General features: G+C 43.5%; 1 protein-coding gene across 1 annotated transcript in view; it reads right to left on the bottom strand.

The window, feature by feature from the left end:
* LOC120018973 (roundabout homolog 1-like) overlaps positions 1–23,098 on the bottom strand; it is a 415,988-nt gene that overhangs the window by 311,220 nt on the left and 81,670 nt on the right. Inside the window, exon 2 of the mRNA XM_038962182.1 lies at positions 12,157–12,483. Coding sequence (XP_038818110.1) covers positions 12,157–12,483 — 327 coding nt within the window. The remainder of the gene's footprint in view (positions 1–12,156; positions 12,484–23,098) is intronic.

Raw genomic sequence — 23,098 nt, 5'->3', positions numbered from 1 at the left:
GAGAGATGGATGAAGTGAATAGAGAGATGGATGAAGTGAATAGAGAGATGGATGAAGTGAATAGAGAGATGGATGAAGTGAATAGAGAGATGGATGAAGTAAATAGAGAGATGGATGAAGTGAATAGAGAGATGGATGAAGTAAATAGAGAGATGGATGAAGTGAATAGAGAGATGGATGAATTGAAAATAGAGAGATGGATGAATTGAAAATAGAGAGATGGATGAAGTAAATAGAGAGATGGATGAAGTAAATAGAGAGATGGATGAAGTAAATATAGAGATGGATGAAGTAAATAGAGAGATGGATGAAGTGAATAGAGAGATGGATGAAGTAAATAGAGACGGATGAAGTGAATACAGAGATGGATGAAGTGAATAGAGAGATGGATGAAGTAAATAGAGAGATGGATGAAGTGAATAGAGAGATGGATGAAGTAAATAGAGAGATGGATGAAGTAAATAGAGAGATGGATGAAGTGAATAGAGAGATGGATGAAGTAAATAGAGACGGATGAAATGAATAGAGAGATGGATGAAGTGAATAGAGAGATGCATGAAGTGAAAATAGAGAGATGGATGAAGTAAATAGAGAGATGGATGAAGTAAATAGAGAGATGGATGAAGTAAATAGAGAGATGGATGAAGTGAATAGAGAGATGGATGAAGTGAATAGAGAGATGGATGAAGTGAATAGAGAGATGGATGAAGTGAATAGAGAGATGGATGAAGTAAATAGAGAGATGGATGAAGTGAAAATAGAGACGGATGAAGTAAAAAGAGAGATTGGAAGGAGAGAGACACGGTCTGTATTCTTGGTGCTGGAGGGCATGTGGTTGACTTGGCTGGCTAACCCAGCAGGCTGTCAGAGCAGAGGCAGGTCAGCCATAGAGTGATTGATCATGGGCCAGCCACTCTACCCTCCATCTCCCTACAGCTGCCCCTTCAGTTAGTCTATAGAAGCCTTCACAACACATTGTTCACCAGAGTGTCATGGGGAGGTCCCCCAAAGCTAAGATACACCCAGTGACAGAGTGATAAAGAAAACACATACACATTGACAGTGAAGGTGCTGCTGCCACCACCAGAATGTCCAGCCCTGTTACACTGACAGAACTATTCCTCCTCAAGATGTCATTCATAGATCCATCATTCATTTCTCTCCTTCCATCCATCCCTCCATCCCTCCATCCATCCATCCATCCCTCCATCCATCTCTCCACACCACTCTCCCTTTCCCTGACAGGCCAGTTGGAGTGTGTCCACCTCTCTTCCCCGGCTCTGTGATCTCTGCAGGGTCGGTGCTGGGTCTCCATGCCTCCTGCCAGTAGGCACAAATAGCCCCTGTCTGGGGTGGCCCCCTATCATCCCCTGCTCCCTGTCCCGTGTTGAGTGGCTCTCACGCCTGGCCTGACCTGCCCTGGTTCTAGCAGCATTAGTCCTGTGGGGGAGAAGTAAGGGGGAGGACGGGGGAGGAGGGGGAGATAACCAGCTCTAAAAACCTCGTGCACCATCATGACTGTGACGTTTGACGCATCAGAGGGACAGCATGTCAACACCCTGAGAGATGCATTCTGGGTCAATTAGCTGGGCCAATATCTCACCCAAGCTGATCTATATGCAAATGAGTTCTCTAGGTCACAATGTTGTAGGGAAAGTATCCAGCTAGCCTAGCATGCTAATAGAAGGAATGGAACACAAGTCATGTATCAGACAAATCATCAACTCATAGTGGCATGTCTGTATCGACCACAGCCAACAAATCAATGAGGCACGTTCAATTACAGGAGCTGCAATGACTTAATGCAAAAACATTGACATGAAGAAAGGGCTATGTTTAGAGGATCACATGCAGTAGATAATAAAGCGATTGATAAAAGTGAGGGTAATTGAAATGTGTGTGTCGTCCTATGGGCAAAAGTGATAGAACAGAGATAGGACTGACAGTAATGTACTATGTATACATAGTGATAGAACAGAGATAGGACTGACAGTAATGTACTATGTATACATAGTGATAGAACAGAGATAGGACTGACAGTGATGTGCTATGGGGAGCGTAATTATATGGTAGAGTTTGTTTCCCATGTCATTAAAGGATTAAGAGTATTTCAGAGAAAAAGCCTTGAACTACATACACACCCAACAGCCAATTAAAACAAGCCAACAGCCTTCCAGGAACATACAGTATGATGTCATGGCTAATAGGGACATGCTGTAAAACCCATAGCATAGTATATTTAAATCATTTTTAGACTACTGGTATCATGGAGTTCAAAGTTCACTCACTTCACTCTCTCACTCACTTCACTCACCTACTCAATTTCAATGTAAGGTCTTTATTGGCATGGGAAACATATGTTTACATTGCAAAAGCAAGTGAAATAGATCATGAACAAAAGTGAAATAAACAATAAAAAATTACTTTCAAAAGTTCCAAAGAATAAAGACATTTCAAATGTCATATTATGTATATATATATACAGTGTCGTAGTGATGTGCAAATAGTTAAAGTACAAAAGGGAAAATAAATAAACACAAATATAGGTTGTATTTACAATGGTGTTTGTTCTTCACTGGTTGCCCTTTTCTTGTGGCAACAGGTCACAAATCTTGCTGCTGTGATTGCACACTGTTGTATTTCACCCACGTCTCAGCTTCATGTTGACTAACAGAGCAGACCCTGGCTCGGCTGTTTTAACCAATTAGCCATGAACCTCCCTGAGACAAATAACTGCAACGCTGCTGCTGGTTCTCTCTCTCTCTCTCTCTCTCTCTCCCTCTCCCTCTCTCCCTCTCCACCCATCTCCCACTCCCTCTCTCTCCCTCTCTCTCCCCCTCTCTCTCCCTCTCCCTCTCCCTCTCCCTCTCCCTCCCGTCATTAGCAGAACTTAAAGTTTTACAACTCTTATGCATCAGAAAAAAAGAGAGCGATAAAATTTGTACAACAACATTAAGAGAGAACAAGATGTGAGCGGGTTCTCCTGGAACTCTGTGAGAAGAAGACCAGACAAGAGCTACCAGCACTGGGTCATGTAAAAACTAGTTCATGAAAGGCAAACACTGTAGCAAATAAATAATTAGTGTAGTTGAAGGAAGACCAGGAGAAGACTGAGACTAATTATATTTCAATGTGTGGCAAAGAGAGAGAGAGAGAGAGAGAGAGAGAGAGAGAGGGGTAGGGGAAGGAGGGGTCGGGGAAGGAGGGGTTGGGGAGAAATGAGGGGGCAGGGAAGAGAAGACACTGACTGAGCGAGGACAGCGGTATGAAACAGAATGCTGATGGATTTCATACGTTGGGATTTGGGTAGTGGGTGTGGGGGTTAACATAAAGACCCTGGCTCTTTGAGGGCCAACAGATGTAGTACAAGGGATTTCCTGCTCGGGAGACAGGCGGGTACTCAGAGCAGTGGGAGGGGGCCATCCCAGTCTTTACACTGGCACTTGCCAACTGTCCCCCCCTGCTCCGCTCCACCCCACCCCGCTCCATAGATGAGCCCCAGGCACGGCCCTGTGTCTTCCAGGATCAACCCTCTCTCTATGCACCCCGGGTCATAAGCCTCCCCCACTCAGGAGCAAGCTAGCTTGACATTGTGTCTAGGACTATATCAAGTGTGTTACATAAGTGTTATAAAAGAGTTCTATTCAAATGTAAGCTTGACAGGATCTCTCTCTCTCTCTCTCTCTCTCTCTCTCTCTCGCGCTCTGACCAAAAGAATAAAGACATGTGAAATGTAATATTATGTCTATATACAGTGTTGTAACAATGAGCAAAAGTACAGAAGGGAAAATAAAAAAAACTGAATGAAATATGAAATCTGAATGAAATATGTGCCTCTAATATGGTCATACTCTCTCTATATATGTATATGTACAGTTGAAGTCAGAAGTTTACATACACCTTAGCCAAATACATTTAAACTCAGTTTTTCACAATTCCTGACATTTAATCCTATTACAATTCCCTGTCTTAAGTCAGTTAAAATCACTACTTTTATTTTAAGAACGTGAAATGTCAGAATAATAGTAGAGAGAAGTATTTAATTCAGCTTTTATTTCTTTCATCACATTCCCAGTGGGTCAGAAGTTTACATACACTCAATTAGTATTTGGTAGCATTGCCTTTAAATTGTTTAACTTGGGTCAAACGTGTGGGGTAGCCTTCCACAAGCTTCCCACAATAAGTTGGGTGAATTTTGGCCCATTCTTCCTAACAGAGCTGGTGTAACTGAGTCAGGTTTGTAGGCCTCCTTGCTCGCACATGCTTTTTCAGTTCTGCACACACATTTTCTATAGGATTGAGGTCAGAGCTTTGTGATGGCCACTCCAATACCAAGACTTTGTTGTCCTTAAGCCATTTTGCCTCAACTTTGGAAGTATGCTTGGAGTCATTGTCCATTTGGAAGACCCATTTGCGACCAAGCTTTAACTTCCTGACTGATGTCTTGAGATGTTGCTTCAATATATCCACATAATTTTCCTCCCTCGTGCCATCTATTTTTTGAAGTGCACCAGTCCCTCCTGCAACAAAGCACCCCCACAACATGATGCTGCCACCCCCGTGCTTCACGGTTGGGATGGTGTTCTTTGGCTTGCAAGCCTCCCCCTTTTCCCTCCAAACATAACGATGGTCATTATGGCCAAACAGTTCTTTTTTGGTTTCATCAAACCAGAGGACATTTCTCCAAAAAGTACGATCTTTGTCCCCATGTGCAGTTGCAAACTGTAGTCTGGCATTTTTATGGCAGGTTTGGAGCAGTGGCTTCTTCCTTGCTGAGCGTCCATTCAGGTTATCAATATAGGACTTGTTTTACTGTGGATATAGATACTTTTGCACCTGTTTCCTCCAGCATCTTCACAAGGTCCTTTGCTGTTGTTCTGGGATTGATTTGCAGTTTTCACACCAAAGTACGTTAGTCTCTAGGAGACAGAACGCGTCTCCTTCCTGAGCGGTATGACGGCTGCGTGGCCCCATGGTGTTAATACTTGAGTACTGAGATCTTGGCTGTTTTCTTTTGATTTTTCCATGATGCCAAGCAAAGACGCACTGAGTTTGAACGTAGGCCTTGAAATACATCCACAGGTACACCTCCAATTGACTCAAATGATGTCAATTAGTCTATCAGAAGCTTCTAAAGCCATGACATCATTTTCTGGAATTTTCAAATATTTTTAAAGGCACAGTCAACTTAGTGTATGTAAACTTCTGACCCACTAGAATTGTGATACAGTGAATTATAAGTGAAATAGTCTGTCTGTAAACAATTGTTGGAAAAATTATTTGTGTCATGCACAAAGTAGATGTACTAACCGACTTGCCAAAACTATAGTTTGTTAACAAGAAATTTGTGGAGTGGTTGAAAAATGAGTTTTAATGGCTCCAACCTAAGTGTAATTAAACTTCTGACTTCAACTGTACATCTCTCGTTCTCTTTCTCAATGGAGTGACTCAGAACTCCAGAGAGCCATGTCTATCCATGTGTTCATGAGTCCAGCAGTGAGCCCTGTGCTGTGCTGTGCTGTGCTTGTGTGGTCAGTAGCTCTGTGCAGCCAGCCAGCCAGCTAGGCCACTAGACAAACAGCAGACCCCAGGGTTATATCTCTGTCAAGTGGAGCAGCGTGCCGTCCATTACCTCACTTCACTATCTCACCCACCGACCCTCCAGGCAAACAGGAAGCTATTCTTAGTGCCTCTCAGCACTCTGTAGTATGTACTGTACAATGGGTAAGAGGAAACTACTTTGATACAGCCAAGGTTGATAGTCAACTGTACACAGCACTGCATGTGTGTGTTAGTGTGTGAGAGGGAGGGAGAGAGAGAGAGAGAGAGAGAGAGAGAGAGAGAGAGAGAGAGAGAGAGGGAGAGAGAGAGAGAGAGGGAGAGAGAGGGAGAGAGAGAGACAGAGAGAGAGAGAGAGAGAGAGAGGGGGCAGAGTAGGAGATAAAAGGGAGAAGGAGATATTCTTTTCATTGGCACCTACACAGTGTTGACACATTAACACACAGTAAAAATTGAGAGATGAGGATAATGGTCGGCCCTTTGGAAGACTGTCTCTCTCTCTTTCTATTTCGTTAAGTCTAAAACTTTTTCTGGCTTTGATCCTTGTTTTAACAGCTGCAGTTAAAAAAATTTGAGTAAAAAAAAATGGAGTAAAAAAAGCATAAAAAACTGGGGTGGGGAATTTTTGTCATTCTTTGAAAGGCAGCTGGATACTGTACATTACTTAATGTGGCCTGCAGTGCAGTCAGAGGATTCTAGCCTGCTAGAGAGCAGGTTCAGTCAGCCAGTCAGTCAGCCAGTCAGCCAACCAGTCAGTCAGTCAGTCCTCTCTGTAGTTAAACAGTACATCGCTATCTCTCTTTGCTCTCCATGCTATTAAACAGGAACAAAGCTGTCTTATTACTTGGCGTCTCCATTACAAATACAAAGCAAACATCAATAGAGAGAGAATTAATCCCACCTTGAGCCTGTGTGAGTATAGATAGTACAGTATAGTACAGTACAGTACAGTATAGTATAGTATAGTATAGTATAGTATAGTATAGTACACTACAATATAGTACATTATAGAATAGTACAGTATAGTACAGTATAGTACAGTATAGTATAGTACACTATAATATAGTACATTATAGAATAGTACAGTATAGCATAGCACAGTATAGTATACTATAGTATAGTACATTATAGAATAGTACAGTATAGCATAGTACAGTACAGTATAGTACATTACACCATAGTATAGAACAGCATAGTATAGTACAGCATAGTACAGTACAGCATAGTATATTATAGTATAGCAATGCATAGTATAGTACAGTATAGTTTAGTACAGTATAGCATAGTACATACTAGTACTGTACATTATAGTACAGTGCAGTATAGTATAGTACAGTATAGTATAGCACACTATAGTATATTATAGTACAGCATAGTATAGTACAATATATTATAGTACACTATAGTGTAGTACAGTATAGTATAGTGAACTATGGTATAGAACATCGTAGTATAGTACAGCATAGTACACTACAGCATAGTATAGTATATTATGGTATAGCAAGGCATAGTATAGTACAGTATATCATAGTACATACTAGTACAGTACACTATATTATAGTACATTATAGTATAGTACAGTATAGTATAGCACACTATATTATAGTACAGTATAGTACAATATAGTATAGTACACTATATTATAGCACACTATAGTATAGTACACTATATTATAGTATATTATAGTACACTATAGTATAGTACAGTACAGTATAGTACAATATAGTATAGCACATATAGTATAGTACAGTATAGTATAGCGCATTATAGTATAGTACAGTACAGTACACTATAGTAGATTATAGTACAGAATAGTACAGCATAGTATAGTATAGTACAGTATAGTATAGTACAGAACAGTATAGTATAGTGCAGTATATTATAGTACATTGCGGTACACTATAGTATAGGATAGTATGGTATAGTACAGTATATTATAGTATAGTACAGTACGGTACTTTATAGTACAGTACGGTATAGTATAGAACATATAGTATAGTACTGTAGTATAGCACATTATAGTATAGTATATTATATACTTGTTTATTTATTTTTATTTAACCGTATTTAACTAGGCAATTACAGTATATTATAAACTGGGTGGTTCAAGCTCTGAATGCTGATTGGCTGAAAGCCGTGGTATATCATATCGTATACCATGTGTATGACAAAACATTTATTTTTACTGTTCTAATTACGTTGGCAACCAGTTCATAATAGCAATAAGGCACCTCAGGGGTTTGTGGTATATGGTCAATATACCACGGCTAAGGGCTGAATCCCTTAATACAGGTTAAAAAAAAAGAATAAAACAATCCATAAGAACAGCCCTTAGCCCTGGTATATTGGCCATATACCACACCCCTCGTGCCTTATTGTTTAAGTATAGTATAGTATACAGTAATATAGTATAGAACAAACACGACTACCATGATTCATGGTGAATCCATTAACCCTGTCTATATTAAGAGGGTGGGATGGAGAGATTGCGGCTCTGTACTGTGTGTCATTAATGATAAACCAAACAAACTGGGTTAGCTCGCCCCAGCCTGGCAAAACATGACTTTTTGAAACTTGGATTATGTTTACAGTCGCTCGAGTGTAGGAGAACTGTAAAAGCCAGGTCGTCAGAATAACAGTGTATAGAAATTGTGTTTTTTTGCTTTTAGATTCTTGCAGGGCTCTGAGAGCTTGGTAGAGTAAACACTGTTAATGCTTTACCTTCCTTCTCTGGGGTTTCATGAACTCACCGTGGAATTAGCCAATAAATCCTTGGAATAAAACCCTAAAATGGCAAATGGATAAACTAGGATAAATTTGAGATTTGGCTAACATTTTTCAGCAAACACAAGCATGCAAAGTCCAAATAATATTTTTAAAAGGCCTGTATACTCAGTCCATGGCACGTAGGGTACTCTGTCCCTGTCCTGAAGTTTAAACAAGGTCTTGTAAAAGCTCAGTGCTTAGTTTTCTCTGCTCTCTCCTTCTCTCTCCTGCAGGGTTCTATCCTGGTTGCTCTGACAACAAAATGATATGTGGGGGAGTGTGAGCGGTAGAGAATGGGGGTCAGAGAAACAGAGAGAGACAGAGTGAGACAGCGAGAGAGGGCTGCTGCTCAGAACCTTGTCATTATGAACCTGGTCCAGAATAAGCAGCCCAGTGCTGTGGGCAGGGCCAGGCCAGCCACTGTCTCTACTCTGGCCTGCACCGCTCCAGTCCTGCTACCATCCTGCTCCAGCCAAGCCTCTTGTTCTTCTACTTGAAGAACCCACCTCTGAAATAAATACCCTATATTGTCCACTTTTGGGGGGAATATTTTTAGCATTCCAATTTATGGAAAGTGGGGCCCTGTTTGACTCTCTGTTTATTTTCCTTGACATTTCTATTTGATGTATTCATTGGGAGGCCTTCAGTCTTTCTGAAGGCAGGCCTCTAACCATGCAGGGTGAGTGACTGAGTGGATAAAAGACAGCAGAGGAACAGTCATCAGTTTGGGGCAGCAGAGCCTGACTCTGGGGTGAGATCTAAGAGGAGATGAGGACATGACACCGTCCCCACCACCACTAAAACACAGAGTATGGTTCCAGCTGCGCTCTTCCATGACCAACCCACTGCTACTATATCCCCATGGTCCTCCCATGGTACCAGGCTCTTCCGTGACCAACCCACTGCTACTATATCCCCATGGTCCTCCCATGGTACCAGGCTCTTCTGTGACCAACCCACTGCTACTATATCCCCATGGTCCTCCCATGGTACCAGGCTCTTCCGTGACCAACCCACTGCTACTATATCCCCATGGTCCTCCCATGGTACCAGGCTCTTCCGTGACCAACCCACTGCTACTATATCCCCATGGTCCTCCCATGGTACCAGGCTCTTCCGTGACCAACCCACTGCTACTATATCCCCATGGTCCTCCCATGGTACCAGGCTCTTCTGTGACCAACCCACTGCTACTATATCCCCATGGTGCTCCCATGGTACCAGGCTCTTCCGTGACCAACCCACTGCTACTATATCCCCATGGTCCTCCCATGGTACCAGGCTCTTCCGTGACCAACCCACTGCTACTATATCCCCATGGTGCTCCCATGGTACCAGGCTCTTCTGTGACCAACCAACTGCTACTATATCCCCATGGTCCTCCCATGGTACCAGGCTCTTCCGTGACCAACCCACTGCTACTATATCCCCATGGTCCTCCCATGGTACCAGGCTCTTCCGTGACCAACCCACTGCTACTATATCCCCATGGTGCTCCCATGGTACCAGGCTCTTCCGTGACCAACCCACTGCTACTATATCCCCATGGTGCTCCCATGGTACCAGGCTCTTCCGTGACCAACCCACTGCTACTATATCCCCATGGTCCTCCCATGGTACCAGGCTCTTCTGTGACCAACCCACTGCTACTATATCCCCATGGTCCTCCCATGGTACCAGGCTCTTCCGTGACCAACCCACTGCTACTATATCCCCATGGTCCTCCCATGGTACCAGGCTCTTCCGTGACCAACCCACTGCTACTATATCCCCATGGTCCTCCCATGGTACCAGGCTCTTCTGTGACCAACCCACTGCTACTATATCCCCATGGTCCTCCCATGGTACCAGGCTCTTCTGTGACCAACCAACTGCTACTATATCCCCATGGTCCTCCCATGGTACCAGGCTCTTCCATGACCAACCCACTGCTACTATATCCCCATGGTCCTCCCATGGTACCAGGCTCTTCTGTGACCAACCCACTGCTACTATATCCCCATGGTCCTCCCATGGTACCAGGCTCTTCCGTGACCAACCCACTGCTACTATATCCCCATGGTCCTCCCATGGTACCAGGCTCTTCTGTGACCAACCCACTGCTACTATATCCCCATGGTCCTCCCATGGTACCAGGCTCTTCTGTGACCAACCCACTGCTACTATATCCCCATGGTCCTCCCATGGTACCAGGCTCTTCTGTGACCAACCCACTGCTACTATATCCCCATGGTCCTCCCATGGTACCAGGCTCTTCCGTGACCAACCCACTGCTACTATATCCCCATGGTCCTCCCATGGTACCAGGCTCTTCTGTGACCAACCCACTGCTACTATATCCCCATGGTCCTCCCATGGTACCAGGCTCTTCCGTGACCAACCCACTGCTACTATATCCCCATGGTCCTCCCATGGTACCAGGCTCTTCTGTGACCAACCCACTGCTACTATATCCCCATGGTCCTCCCATGGTACCAGGCTCTTCCGTGACCAACCCACTGCTACTATATCCCCATGGTCCTCCCATGGTACCAGGCTCTTCTGTGACCAACCCACTGCTACTATATCCCCATGGTCCTCCCATGGTACCAGGCTCTCTCATTTCAAAGGCAGAGGCCTTGAAAGCAACAATTGAATCCTTTTTTATTCATCTTTTTAATTATGGCTATTTCAATTATCTTGAGTTACTGCTCTGTTGTAGTACACACCTGATAGTACATCAAGAGTTATAAATATACACATCATCCACAACCAAATACTGAGAAAGTATAGTAACTCCACAGCTGACATACAGAATGTATCTTGCCTGCTCATGTAGCCTTTAGTATTCATCCCCACTCCCCTACACACCATCAGATCCTCCCCTCAAGCCCCAGTCACCAGCACCCGTAAAAAGACCACCGCACATCCCCCGAACCCCTCTCTTTCGATTAGATTACAATGAGGGCCTTGGTGACAGCTCCTGGGCATGCTTGAGAAGCGGTTGATATCTGAGATCCTCTTCTCAATGTTCCCTCTCCAGACAGCACAGATAATATGTCTAAGAGCTGACCTCAGACCAGCCAGTAGAGACACAGTACAGATAACATGGCTAAGATCTGACCTCAGAAACCAACCAGCCTTGAGGACAAATTTGTCAACACAGAGCACCAATCATTATGCTAAGAGTTAAATGAATAAGCAGCGGTGTCCGTCCTCTTTCTATGTACTGTATATTATTCACTGTCTATTTGTTTGAAAGCTTTTAGTCCCAAACCTTTCAGCGTAGTCACTGACCCTCACAATGATGGAATGCCCCATCCACATCAAAGCAGGTCCATCATTAAGACCGTCTAGCAGGCAATAAAGAGGAGCTCCACTAGTCTAGTCTACAACCAAGGAAACAACTGAGGTAACTCTCTCTACTAAAAGATGACCAAACACAGATACAATGACTGATTTGTGTATAAAAACTCTGATCCATCTCCCTGACAAACACCAGAGCTAGAAGGACAACAGAAAGCACTTTGTTCCTATTGTAGCTCCTGACCCCCTACCAAGGGCCCTTTACAGGAGCACCCCCCCTGGGATGCTCAGGCCAATCTGCCCCCAGGACTGGGCCTACTGGGGCGAATGGGCCAAACACATCCTGAACCATCTCCTGTGAGATTATCCAACTCAATGAGCACATTGAGGGGGGAAATAGAGTAGGAAACTGGAGTCTTCTATTCAGCCCCAGCTCCAGTCTAAACCCCCTTCTCTTCCATTCACACCGAACCCAGAGGCTCAGAGGCCCAGAGGCCCAGAGGCCCAAGAGGAAATAAGAAAAGCCCCAACATGAGCTGCACTTACATGCTACTTCCAACGAGGCGTTGTGGCTGATGGCTTCTCCCAGGTAGTTGCGGGCGACGCAGACGTAGGAGCCCTCATCCGGTTTGGAGCGTCGTCCGTGGACGATACGTAGGAAGAAAAGGGAGCCGCTGGGCAGCAGCATGCGTTGAGATCGAGGGTTGTCCCGGTCCGTTTCTACCCGCTCCCCGTCCTTGTACCACTCCACCGTAGGGCTGGGCCGCCCCTCCGCCTTGCAGTTGAGGGTGGCGGGCTCCCCCTTGGACACGATCAGGTCAGAGGGGTGCTCTACGATCCGGGGTGGGGAGTCCTCCTGGCGCAGACGGGATCCTGGGAAGATAAGAGGAAAGAGAGTTGAGAACACTATATTTTAGGGGTCAACAGGCCAGCTAGGACTCTTTACCCTATCCTTAACTAGTGCTGTAAAGTACTTCAATAAAAATACTTGAAAGTACTACTTAAGTAGTTTTTGGGGGCTTCTGTACTTTTCTATACTATTTATATTTTTGACAACTTTTATATTTATTTCAAGAAAATTATGTGATTTTTATTCCATACATTTTCCCTGACAGCCATTTTGAATGCTTAGAAGGACAGGGAAATGGTCTAATTCACACACTTATCAAGAGAACATCCCCGTTCATCCCTACTGCCTCTGATCTGGCAGACTCACTAAACACACATGCTTCATTGTAAATAATATCTTAGAGTTGGAGTGTGCCTCTGGCTATCAGTAAAATAAGAAAAACAAGAAAATGTCGCTGCCTGGTTTGCTTAATATAAGGTATTTGAAATAATTGATACTTTTAATTTTGATACTTATGTATATTTTAGCAATTTAATTTGCTTTTGATACTTAAGTATATTTAAAACCAAATACCTTTATTAAAGTAGTGAAAGTTACTTTCACTTTTACTTGAGTCATTTTCTATTAAGGTATCTTTGACTGACTGACTGATCTTTGACTGACTGACTGGCTGCATCACCGCCTGGTATGGCAACTGCTCGGTATCCGACTGCAAGGCACTACAGAGGGTAGTGTATACGGCCCAGTACATCACTGGGGCCAAGATTCCTGCCATCCAGGTCCTCTATACCAGGCGGTGTCAGAGGAAAGCCCAAAAAATTGTCAAAGACTCCAGCCACCCTAGTCATAGACTGTTCGCTCTGCTGCCGCACGGCAAGTAGTGCCGGAGCGCCAAGTCTAGGACCAAAAGGTTCCTTAACAGCTTCTATCCCCAAGCCATAAGACTCCTGAACAGTTCATCAAAGGGCTACCTGGATAATTTGCTTTGACCTCCTTTTTTACGCTGCTGCTACTCTCTGTTTATTATCTATACATAGTCCCTTTACCTCTACTTACATGTACATATTACATCAATTACTAATAACTAAGTAATCGACTAACCTGTAGCCCGCACATTGACTCGGTACCAGTACCACCTGTATATAACCTTCGTTATTGTTATTTTATTGTGTTACTTTTTTAAACTTTGGTTTATTTAGTAAATATGTTGTTAACTCTTATTTTTCTTAAAACTGCATTGTTGGTTAAGGGCTTGCAAGTAAGCATTTCACAGTAAGTTCTACACCTGTTGTATTCAGCATTTCACAGTAAGTTCTACACCTGTTGTATTCAGCATTTCACAGTAAGTTCTACACCTGTTGTATTCAGCATTTCACAGTAAGTTCTACACCTGTTGTATTCAGCATTTCACAGTAAGTTCTACACCTGTTGTATTCAGCCTTTCACAGTAAGTTCTACACCTTTTGTATTCAGCATTTCACAGTAAGTTCTACACCTGTTGTATTCAGCATTTCACAGTAAGTTCTACACCTGTTGTATTCAGCATTTCACAGTAAGTTCTACACCTGTTGTATTCAGCATTTCACAGTAAGGTCTACAACTTTTGTATTCGGCATTTCACAGTAAGTTCTACACCTTTTGTATTCGGCATTTCACAGTAAGTTCTACACCTGTTGTATTCAGCATTTCACAGTAAGTTCTACACCTGTTGTATTCAGCATTTCACAGTAAGTTCTACACCTGTTGTATTCATCCTTTCACAGTAAGGTCTACAACTTTTGTATTCGGCACATGTGACAAATTACATCAAATTTGATTTACTTTTACACAAGTCTGACAATTGGGAACTTTTTCCACCACTATCCTTAACACTATTACATCATCTGTATGTGTATGTATATGTGTATGTGTAACTCTGAAGATGACATGACAATAAATTAATTGTGATGCATAGGAACAGAGAGAAACGGTAGCAGGTTATGTAAGTAAGAAATCCTAGGCAGGTGCTGACGATACGCGCAGCAGCAGAGAGCAGTTCAACAACAAGTCTCAGAGTGATGTCACACTGTCATTACATAATACAGTAACTTAAGTGCTGAGCAATGCTACAGTAACTTGTCCTTTAGAGCTGAGCAATGCTACAGTAACTTGTCCTTTAGAGCTGAGCAATGCTACAGTAACTTGTCCTTTAGAGCTGAGCAATGCTACAGTAACTTGTCCTTTAGAGCTGAGCAATGCTACAGTAACTTGTCCTTTAGAGCTGAGCAATGCTACAGTAACTTGTCCTTTAGAGCTGAGCAATGCTACAGTAACTTGTCCTTTAGAGCTGAGCAATGCTACAGTAACTTGTCCTTTAGAGCTGAGCAATGCTACAGTAACTTGTCCTTTAGAGCTGAGCAATGCTACAGTAACTTGTCCTTTAGAGCTGAGCAATGCTACAGTAACTTGTCCTTTAGAGCTGAGCAATGCTACAGTAACTTGTCCTTTAGGGCTGAACAATGCTACAGTAACTTGTCCTTTAGAGCTGAGCAATGCTACAGTAACTTGTCCTTTAGAGCTGAGCAATGCTACAGTAACTTGTCCTTTAGAGCTGAGCAATGCTACAGTAACTTGTCCTTTAGAGCTGAACAATGCTACAGTAACTTGTCCTTTAGAGCTGAGCAATGCTACAGTAACTTGTCCTTTAGAGCTGAGCAATGCTACAGTAACTTGTCCTTTAGAGCTGAGCAATGCTACAGTAACTTGTCCTTTAGAGCTGAGCAATGCTACAGTAACTTGTCCTTTAGAGCTGAGCAATGCTACAGTAACTTGTCCTTTAGAGCTGAGCAATGCTACAGTAACTTGTCCTTTAGAGCTGAGCAATGCTACAGTAACTTGTCCTTTAGAGCTGAGCAATGCTACAGTAACTTGTCCTTTAGAGCTGAGCAATGCTACAGTAACTTGTCCTTTAGAGCTGAGCAATGCTACAGTAACTTGTCCTTTAGAGCTGAGCAATGCTACAGTAACTTGTCCTTTAGGGCTGAACAATGCTACAGTAACTTGTCCTTTAGAGCTGAGCAATGCTACAGTAACTTGTCCTTTAGAGCTGAGCAATGCTACAGTAACTTGTCCTTTAGAGCTGAGCAATGCTACAGTAACTTGTCCTTTAGAGCTGAGCAATGCTACAGTAACTTGTCCTTAAGAGCTGAGCAATGCTACAGTAACTTGTCCTTTAGAGCTGAGCAATGCTACAGTAACTTGTCCTTTAGAGCTGAGCAATGCTACAGTAACTTGTCCTTTAGAGCTGAGCAATGCTACAGTAACTTGTCCTTTAGAGCTGAGCAATGCTACAGTAACTTGTCCTTTAGGGCTGAACAATGCTACAGTAACTTGTCCTTAAGAGCTGAGCAATGCTACAGTAACTTGTCCTTAAGAGCTGAGCAATGCTACAGTAACTTGTCCTTTAGGGCTGAACAATGCTACAGTAACTTGTCCTTTAGAGCTGAGCAATGCTACAGTAACGTGTCCTTTAGAGCTGAGCAATGCTACAGTAACTTGTCCTTTAGAGCTGAGCAATGCTACAGTAACTTGTCCTTTAGAGCTGAACAATGTTACAGTAACTTGTCCTTTAGAGCCGAGCAATGCTACAGTAACTTGTCCTTTAGAGCTGAGCAATGCTACAGTAACTTGTCCTTTAGAGCTGAACAATGCTACAGTAACTTGTCCTTTAGAGCTGAGCAATGCTACAGTAACTTGTCCTTTAGAGCTGAGCAATGCTACAGTAACTTGTCCTTTAGAGCTGAGCAATGCTACAGTAACTTGTCCTTTAGAGCTGAGCAATGCTACAGTAACTTGTCCTTTAGAGCTGAGCAATGCTACAGTAACTTGTCCTTTAGGGCTGAACAATGCTACAGTAACTTGTCCTTTAGAGCTGAGCAATGCTACAGTAACTTGTCCTTTAGAGCTGAGCAATGCTACAGTAACTTGTCCTTTAGAGCTGAGCAATCCTACAGTAACTTGTCCTTTAGAGCTGAGCAATGCTACAGTAACTTGTCCTTTAGAGCTGAGCAATGCTACAGTAACTTGTCCTTTAGAGCTGAGCAATGCTACAGTAACTTGTCCTTTAGAGCTGAGCAATGCTACAGTAACTTGTCCTTTAGAGCTGAGCAATGCTACAGTAACTTGTCCTTTAGAGCTGAGCAATGCTACAGTAACTTGTCCTTTAGGGCTGAACAATGCTACAGTAACTTGTCCTTAAGAGCTGAGCAATGCTACAGTAACTTGTCCTTAAGAGCTGAGCAATGCTACAGTAACTTGTCCTTTAGGGCTGAACAATGCTACAGTAACTTGTCCTTTAGAGCTGAGCAATGCTACAGTAACGTGTCCTTTAGAGCTGAGCAATGCTACAGTAACTTGTCCTTTAGAGCTGAGCAATGCTACAGTAACTTGTCCTTTAGAGCTGAACAATGTTACAGTAACTTGTCCTTTAGAGCCGAGCAATGCTACAGTAACTTGTCCTTTAGAGCTGAGCAATGCTACAGTAACTTGTCCTTTAGAGCTGAACAATGCTACAGTAACTTGTCCTTTAGAGCTGAGCAATGCTACAGTAACTTGTCCTTTAGAGCTGTGCAATGCTACAGTAACTTGTCCTTTAGAGCTGAGCAATGCTACAGTAACTTGTCCTTTAGAGCTGAGCAATGCTACAGTAACTTGTCCTTTAGAGCTGAGCAATGCTACAGTAACTTGTCCTTTAGGGCTGAACAATGCTACAGTAACTTGTCCTTTAGAGCTGAGCAATGCTACAGTAACTTGTCCTTTAGAGCTGAGCAATGCTACAGTAACTTGTCCTTTAGAGCTGAGCAATCCTACAGTAACTTGTCCTTTAGAGCTGAGCAATGCTACAGTAACTTGTCCTTTAGAGCTGAGCAATGCTACAGTAACTTGTCCTTTAGAGCTGAGCAATGCTACAGTAACTTGTCCTTTAGAGCTGAGCAATGCTACAGTAACTTGTCCTTTAGAGCTGAGCAATGCTACAGTAACTTGTCCTTTAGAGCTGAGCAATGCTACAGTAACTTGTCCTTTAGAGCTGAGCAATGCTACAGTAACTTGTCCTTTAGAGCTGAGCAATGCTACAGTAACTTGTCCTTTAGAGCTGAGCAATGCTACAGTAACTTGTCCTTTAGAGCTGAGCAATGCTACAGTAACTTGTCCTTTAGAGCTGAGCAATGCTACAGTAACTTGTCCTTAAGAGCTGAGCAATGCTACAGTAACTTGTCCTTTAGAGCTGAGCAATGCTACAGTAACTTGTCCTTTAGAGCTGAGCAATGCTACAGTAACTTGTCCTTTAGAGCTGAGCAATGCTACAGTAACTTGTCCTTTAGAGCTGAGCAATGCTACAGTAACTTGTCCTTTAGAGCTGAGCAATGCTACAGTAACTTGTCCTTTAGAGCTGAGCAATGCTACAGTAACTTGTCCTTAAGAGCTGAGCAATCCTACAGTAACTTGTCCTTTAGAGCTGAACAATGCTACAGTAACTTGTCCTTTAGAGCTGAGCAATGCTACAGTAACTTGTCCTTTAGAGCTGAGCAATGCTACAGTAACTTGTCCTTTAGAGCTGAGCAATGCTACAGTAACTTGTCCTTAAGAGCTGAACAATGCTACAGTAACTTGTCCTTTAGAGCTGAGCAATGCTACAGTAACTTGTCCTTTAGAGCTGAGCAATGCTACAGTAACTTGTCCTTTAGAGCTGAGCAATGCTACAGTAACTTGTCCTTTAGAGCTGAGCAATGCTACAGTAACTTGTCCTTTAGGGCTGAACAATGCTACAGTAACTTGTCCTTTAGAGCTGAGCAATGCTACAGTAACTTGTCCTTTAGAGCTGAGCAATGCTACAGTAACTTGTCCTTTAGAGCTGAGCAATGCTACAGTAACTTGTCCTTTAGAGCTGAGCAATGCTACAGTAACTTGTCCTTTAGAGCTGAGCAATGCTACAGTAACTTGTCCTTTAGAGCTGAGCAATGCTACAGTAACTTGTCCTTTAGAGCTGAGCAATGCTACAGTAACTTGTCCTTTAGAGCTGAGCAATGCTACAGTAACTTGTCCTTTAGAGCTGAGCAATGCTACAGTAACTTGTCCTTTAGAGCTGAGCAATGCTACAGTAACTTGTCCTTTAGAGCTGAGCAATGCTACAGTAACTTGTCCTTTAGAGCTGAGCAATGCTACAGTAACTTGTCCTTTAGAGCCTTTAAAGTCTTTCATTACATACAGTAACGTCTCCTTTAAAGCCTTTCATTACATACAGTAATGTCTCCTGCTGAGCAACGCAATGCTCCAGTTATGTACCCCTGTCATTTCCCACATCAAAGACATGAGGCAGAAATGAGAGGGGGAGAGATAAGAAGAGTAAGAACAGACACACCTTACAGCTTTGTGTCAATCAACGTATATTTAGCAGACGCTTTTATCGAAATGAATGGATGGCAGCAGTGGGAACGTAACCCACAATCCAAGGTGTTGCACGCACCATGCTCTATAGACTGAGCCACACAGGACCACATCAGTAGAGACCCAGTAGAACCCACTAGAAGCTAATACATGAGGCAACACAAAGGCAGCAACATGGCAGCCAGTGGCTGTAAACGCTAATGACATGTCAGTTCTTTACTGCTGCTCTGAGACCAGTGAGCTGTGGCTATCAGACCTGCTTTAAATGCAAATGAGCATGATGTCGTTAATGCCTGAGGGATAGAAGATGGCACCTCTGTGTGTGTGTCTCCAACCCTGCACCCCGTATCTCCCCACATAGGCCTTTGGAACCCATTCAGCACCAATTAAAGGGAGCTGGGACTAATTGGCGGTACAGGGCCACAATTAATTTACCCAGCATCCCGTGGACTTGCCACACTGCCTCATCTGTGCCCTCTCTTCTCCACCCATCCCCCCATTCCCCCTAATACATGGTGCTGAGAGAGCATCTTCCTGCGGTGGGCCGTGATTAGAGGGAAGTCAGCAGAATGGGAGGCAGGCGACGCCGGGTCAATATGAATCACTACTACTCAAACAGGAGCCAATGGAACATCATTAACACACTACCCCAAAAATGCAGAGTAGACTCACTATACCCCATTCACTCATTATCACTCCCTTACCGCAGACTTTATTATGGTGCTATGTTGCTTGTACTGTGTCTTTACTGTTCATGTGGAATATTGGTTGTCCACCGTGGAGGAGGAAATGGAGATAGTGAAGTCTGTATGATAAGGCAGTAAGGTGAAGCAATATCATTGTAACAGTGTTGTGAAAGTAATTCCTACTAGAGAACGACCAATATGGATTTGTTAGGGTCGATGTCTATACCAATTTTTGGGAGTCAAGGAGGCCGATACTTTATGCCGATATTCAATACCATTACATTTGAAAATTCCGATGACAGAATTTCCCAGAGACGGCCGTGTATGCATTAATGCATACATTTTAAAATCAAACAATACATTAGAATTGTTTTCTGTAATCTAACTATACACCAACATCATGGTAATAATGTTGTTTGAATGGTAAATCTCTTGATGAACTGGATGAAGATGGCATAGCCCAATTCACAATACAGGCAGGAGTGCATGCATTGAGTTATTGAGCTTGTTTAGGCTGATCAGTGGAGTCTAGGGTGCTACAGATGACAAACAATATGTTTGACTTCCATTTGGGACTTATATTAGCCTACCGATCAACAACATTTGCATAGAAGCATCACTTCAGCATGTCACGCTTGTATGGAAGGACATGATATAGGCCAGGGTACTTACGTACTATTTGAGAAAGTCTGGTCACACAAATTACCGGCTGGATAATGTAATTTATTGGCGTAAAAAGGTTAGTTATCATAATCTTTGCTAACAGGTCACATAGCTATCTGCTAACTAGCTATCTTATTTATTGCATGCATGTCCGGGCAGGTCAACATGAGCCTTATTGTTAGTGAATTCAATAAACTAATATTTGCAACAGAAGTTTGATTTTGGACACTGTGTCAATTCATAAATTCCTCAATACTGCACCTTTCTGTTTGAGAATGAACTAGCTTGCTACTGCTGCAGTTTTGCTATGTAGAGGGTCTATCGGCAAAGCTGAAGAGTCGATAGCTGATAGACTTGAAAAGGCCAATATCGGCCTAATATATCGGCTCGGCCAATTATCGGTCATTCTCTAATTCCTACACTGGTTTTTACTGATGAGTGGGTATTACTGTAATTATTAGGGAGTTTCACTTCTGAAGAGATGCTCAGGGAGTTATTACTGCATGTCTGTGTGTGGGTGTTACAGAGAGATACAGAGAGATACAGAGAGAAGAGAGAGAGAAACACCCACACCCAGAGCAAAAAGCTCATCTATTCCTCCATCTCACATTTTATAAAGCCCACAGTAAAACATGTAAGCGTCCGTCTCAGATGTTTAAACCCGTTGCATCTTTCTGTCTGAGCCACTCCTAATTAACCACCATTAATTAGTAACCTGCTCCCATCGCAGCCCTTTGATCCTGCAGCCTGCATGCTAACTAGGACAGCGTGGCTAACCAGGCTAGCGCGGCCCAGCCCTTTGGTCAGACAGCACATAATCAGGGGTAAGCGGTACGCTAACACCCCTCGCTAGGCTATACATCCAAGACTCTGCCGCCGCCCAACACCCACCACAGCCCTTCACCAGAGAACACAGGCATGCCTGTATGTTTTATTAAACAGGCCTTTGAAGAGCTCTGCAGTCTATCTGCCTGCTCTCCCCTCCCCCATTGATTTATTTTCTGCTTAATTTAGAGCCGTCTGAAGCCAGGGGTTTGAGGGTGTACTATTAAACATTTAGATTGGCCAAAATGTTGGGGAGAGCTGTGTGAACGTGCATGTATGTTTGTTCACATATCAGTTACACAGTATTAGTGTTGGAAAGATGTTTGACAGACACGTTGGTGAGGGGGAGGTGGCGTCACTAATCCCTCCCCAGGGGTGAACACTGTCTCTGTGTGTGTCTCTCTGTGTGTGCGTGTGTGTGTGTGCGTGCGTGCGTGCGTGTGTATGACTTTACTTCCCAAAGTCAGTGAACAGTGTCTCTGACGCTGGTTACTTCAGCTCCATTACCCCTTACCAGGAAGAGAAAGGGCCCATGGAGGGTGAGGGATTACTTAGTCATGGGAGAATCACTCCTACGCCCCCTCTACAGGTGTGTGCTTTCAACAGACTGACAGGGAGCTAACCTCCCTCCACCACTGTAACACACACACACACACACACACACACACACACACACACACACACACACACACACACACACACACACACACACACACACACACACACACACACACACACACACACACACACACACACACACACACACACACACACACACACAGGCCAAACAGATAGAAACAGGAGAAGCAGTGTGCAGTCCACTGATATACTGCAACAGCCAATTCAACTCTTTCTTTAGAATACCTCCACCCGCCTCTCTCCTCCTCTTTCCTCCACCCTCTTCTCCTCTACTCTCCTCTCCCTTCATCTTACCCCCTTCCTCTCATTCTTCCCCTCCACTCCTCTCCTCTCTCCTGACATAGAATGTGAGATGAACTAATATGATCCACAGCCTCACCAGTGGGCTGCTGGGAATTCTGCTGCTAGCATCTGATCGATTGGTGCCTCAGGCAAGATTCTTCTATTTGTTTTAACCCTCTCTTTCTCTGGCACACAATCTACTCTAATCACACACAAGCACATACACACCATACGCACGCACACGCACACACGCACATACACACATTTAACACACTAGAGATGAGCTTGAGGGAGGCTGGGGCTCAATATGGAGGTATTTAAAAAAACTACAATCCTCTGTGATGATCCTGCTCTCTAACTTAGAAAGTCCCTTAGTAATGACCAACACACCAACGAACCCAGCAGTAACTGTTACCAGATCCACCCAGAGAAGAGAGCAGTCTGAACCCCTTCTGATCTAACACGCCCCAGTCTACTAGACCTTTCCTCAAACACTCTCTGCTCACCAGTAGTCTCTGAGTAACTCCTATGGTCTTTCTCTCTCAACTGGAACAATACAAAACAAACTAGTAAAAGGCAGCATATTATTGATTCATATAAAGTTGGCTGTCCTGATCTGACACATTGATGAAACCAAGACTGAAGCGACACGTCTGGAAGAAACCTGGCACCATCCCTAAGGGAAGCATGGTTTTATTTCAGCAGCAGGGACTGGGAGACTGGGGTGAAGGTTCACCTTCCAACAGGACCATGACCCTAAGCACACAGCCAAGACAATGTAGGGGTGGCTTCAGGACAAGTCTCTGAATGTCCTTGAGTGGCCCAGCCAGAGCATGGACTTGAACCCGATGGAACATCTCTGGAGAGACCTGAAAATAGCTGTGCATCGACGATCCCCATCCAACCTGACAGAGCTTGAGAGGATCTGCAGAGAAGAATGGGAGAAACTCCCCAAATACAGGTGTGCCAAGCTTATAGCGTCATACCCAAGAAGACTCAAGGCTCGCTGCTAAAGGTCGCTGCCAAAGGTGTTTCAGCAAAGTACTGAGTAAAGGGTCTGAATACTTATGTAAATGTTTTATTTACGTTTTTATGTTTTATACATTTGCAAAAATGTCTA

Source organism: Salvelinus namaycush, chromosome 23 (genome assembly GCF_016432855.1).
Source record: "Salvelinus namaycush isolate Seneca chromosome 23, SaNama_1.0, whole genome shotgun sequence".
Lineage (NCBI taxonomy): Eukaryota > Metazoa > Chordata > Actinopteri > Salmoniformes > Salmonidae > Salvelinus > Salvelinus namaycush.
The sequence above is the reverse complement of the archived record's forward strand: the minus strand, read 5'-3'. Positions and strand labels throughout refer to the sequence as shown.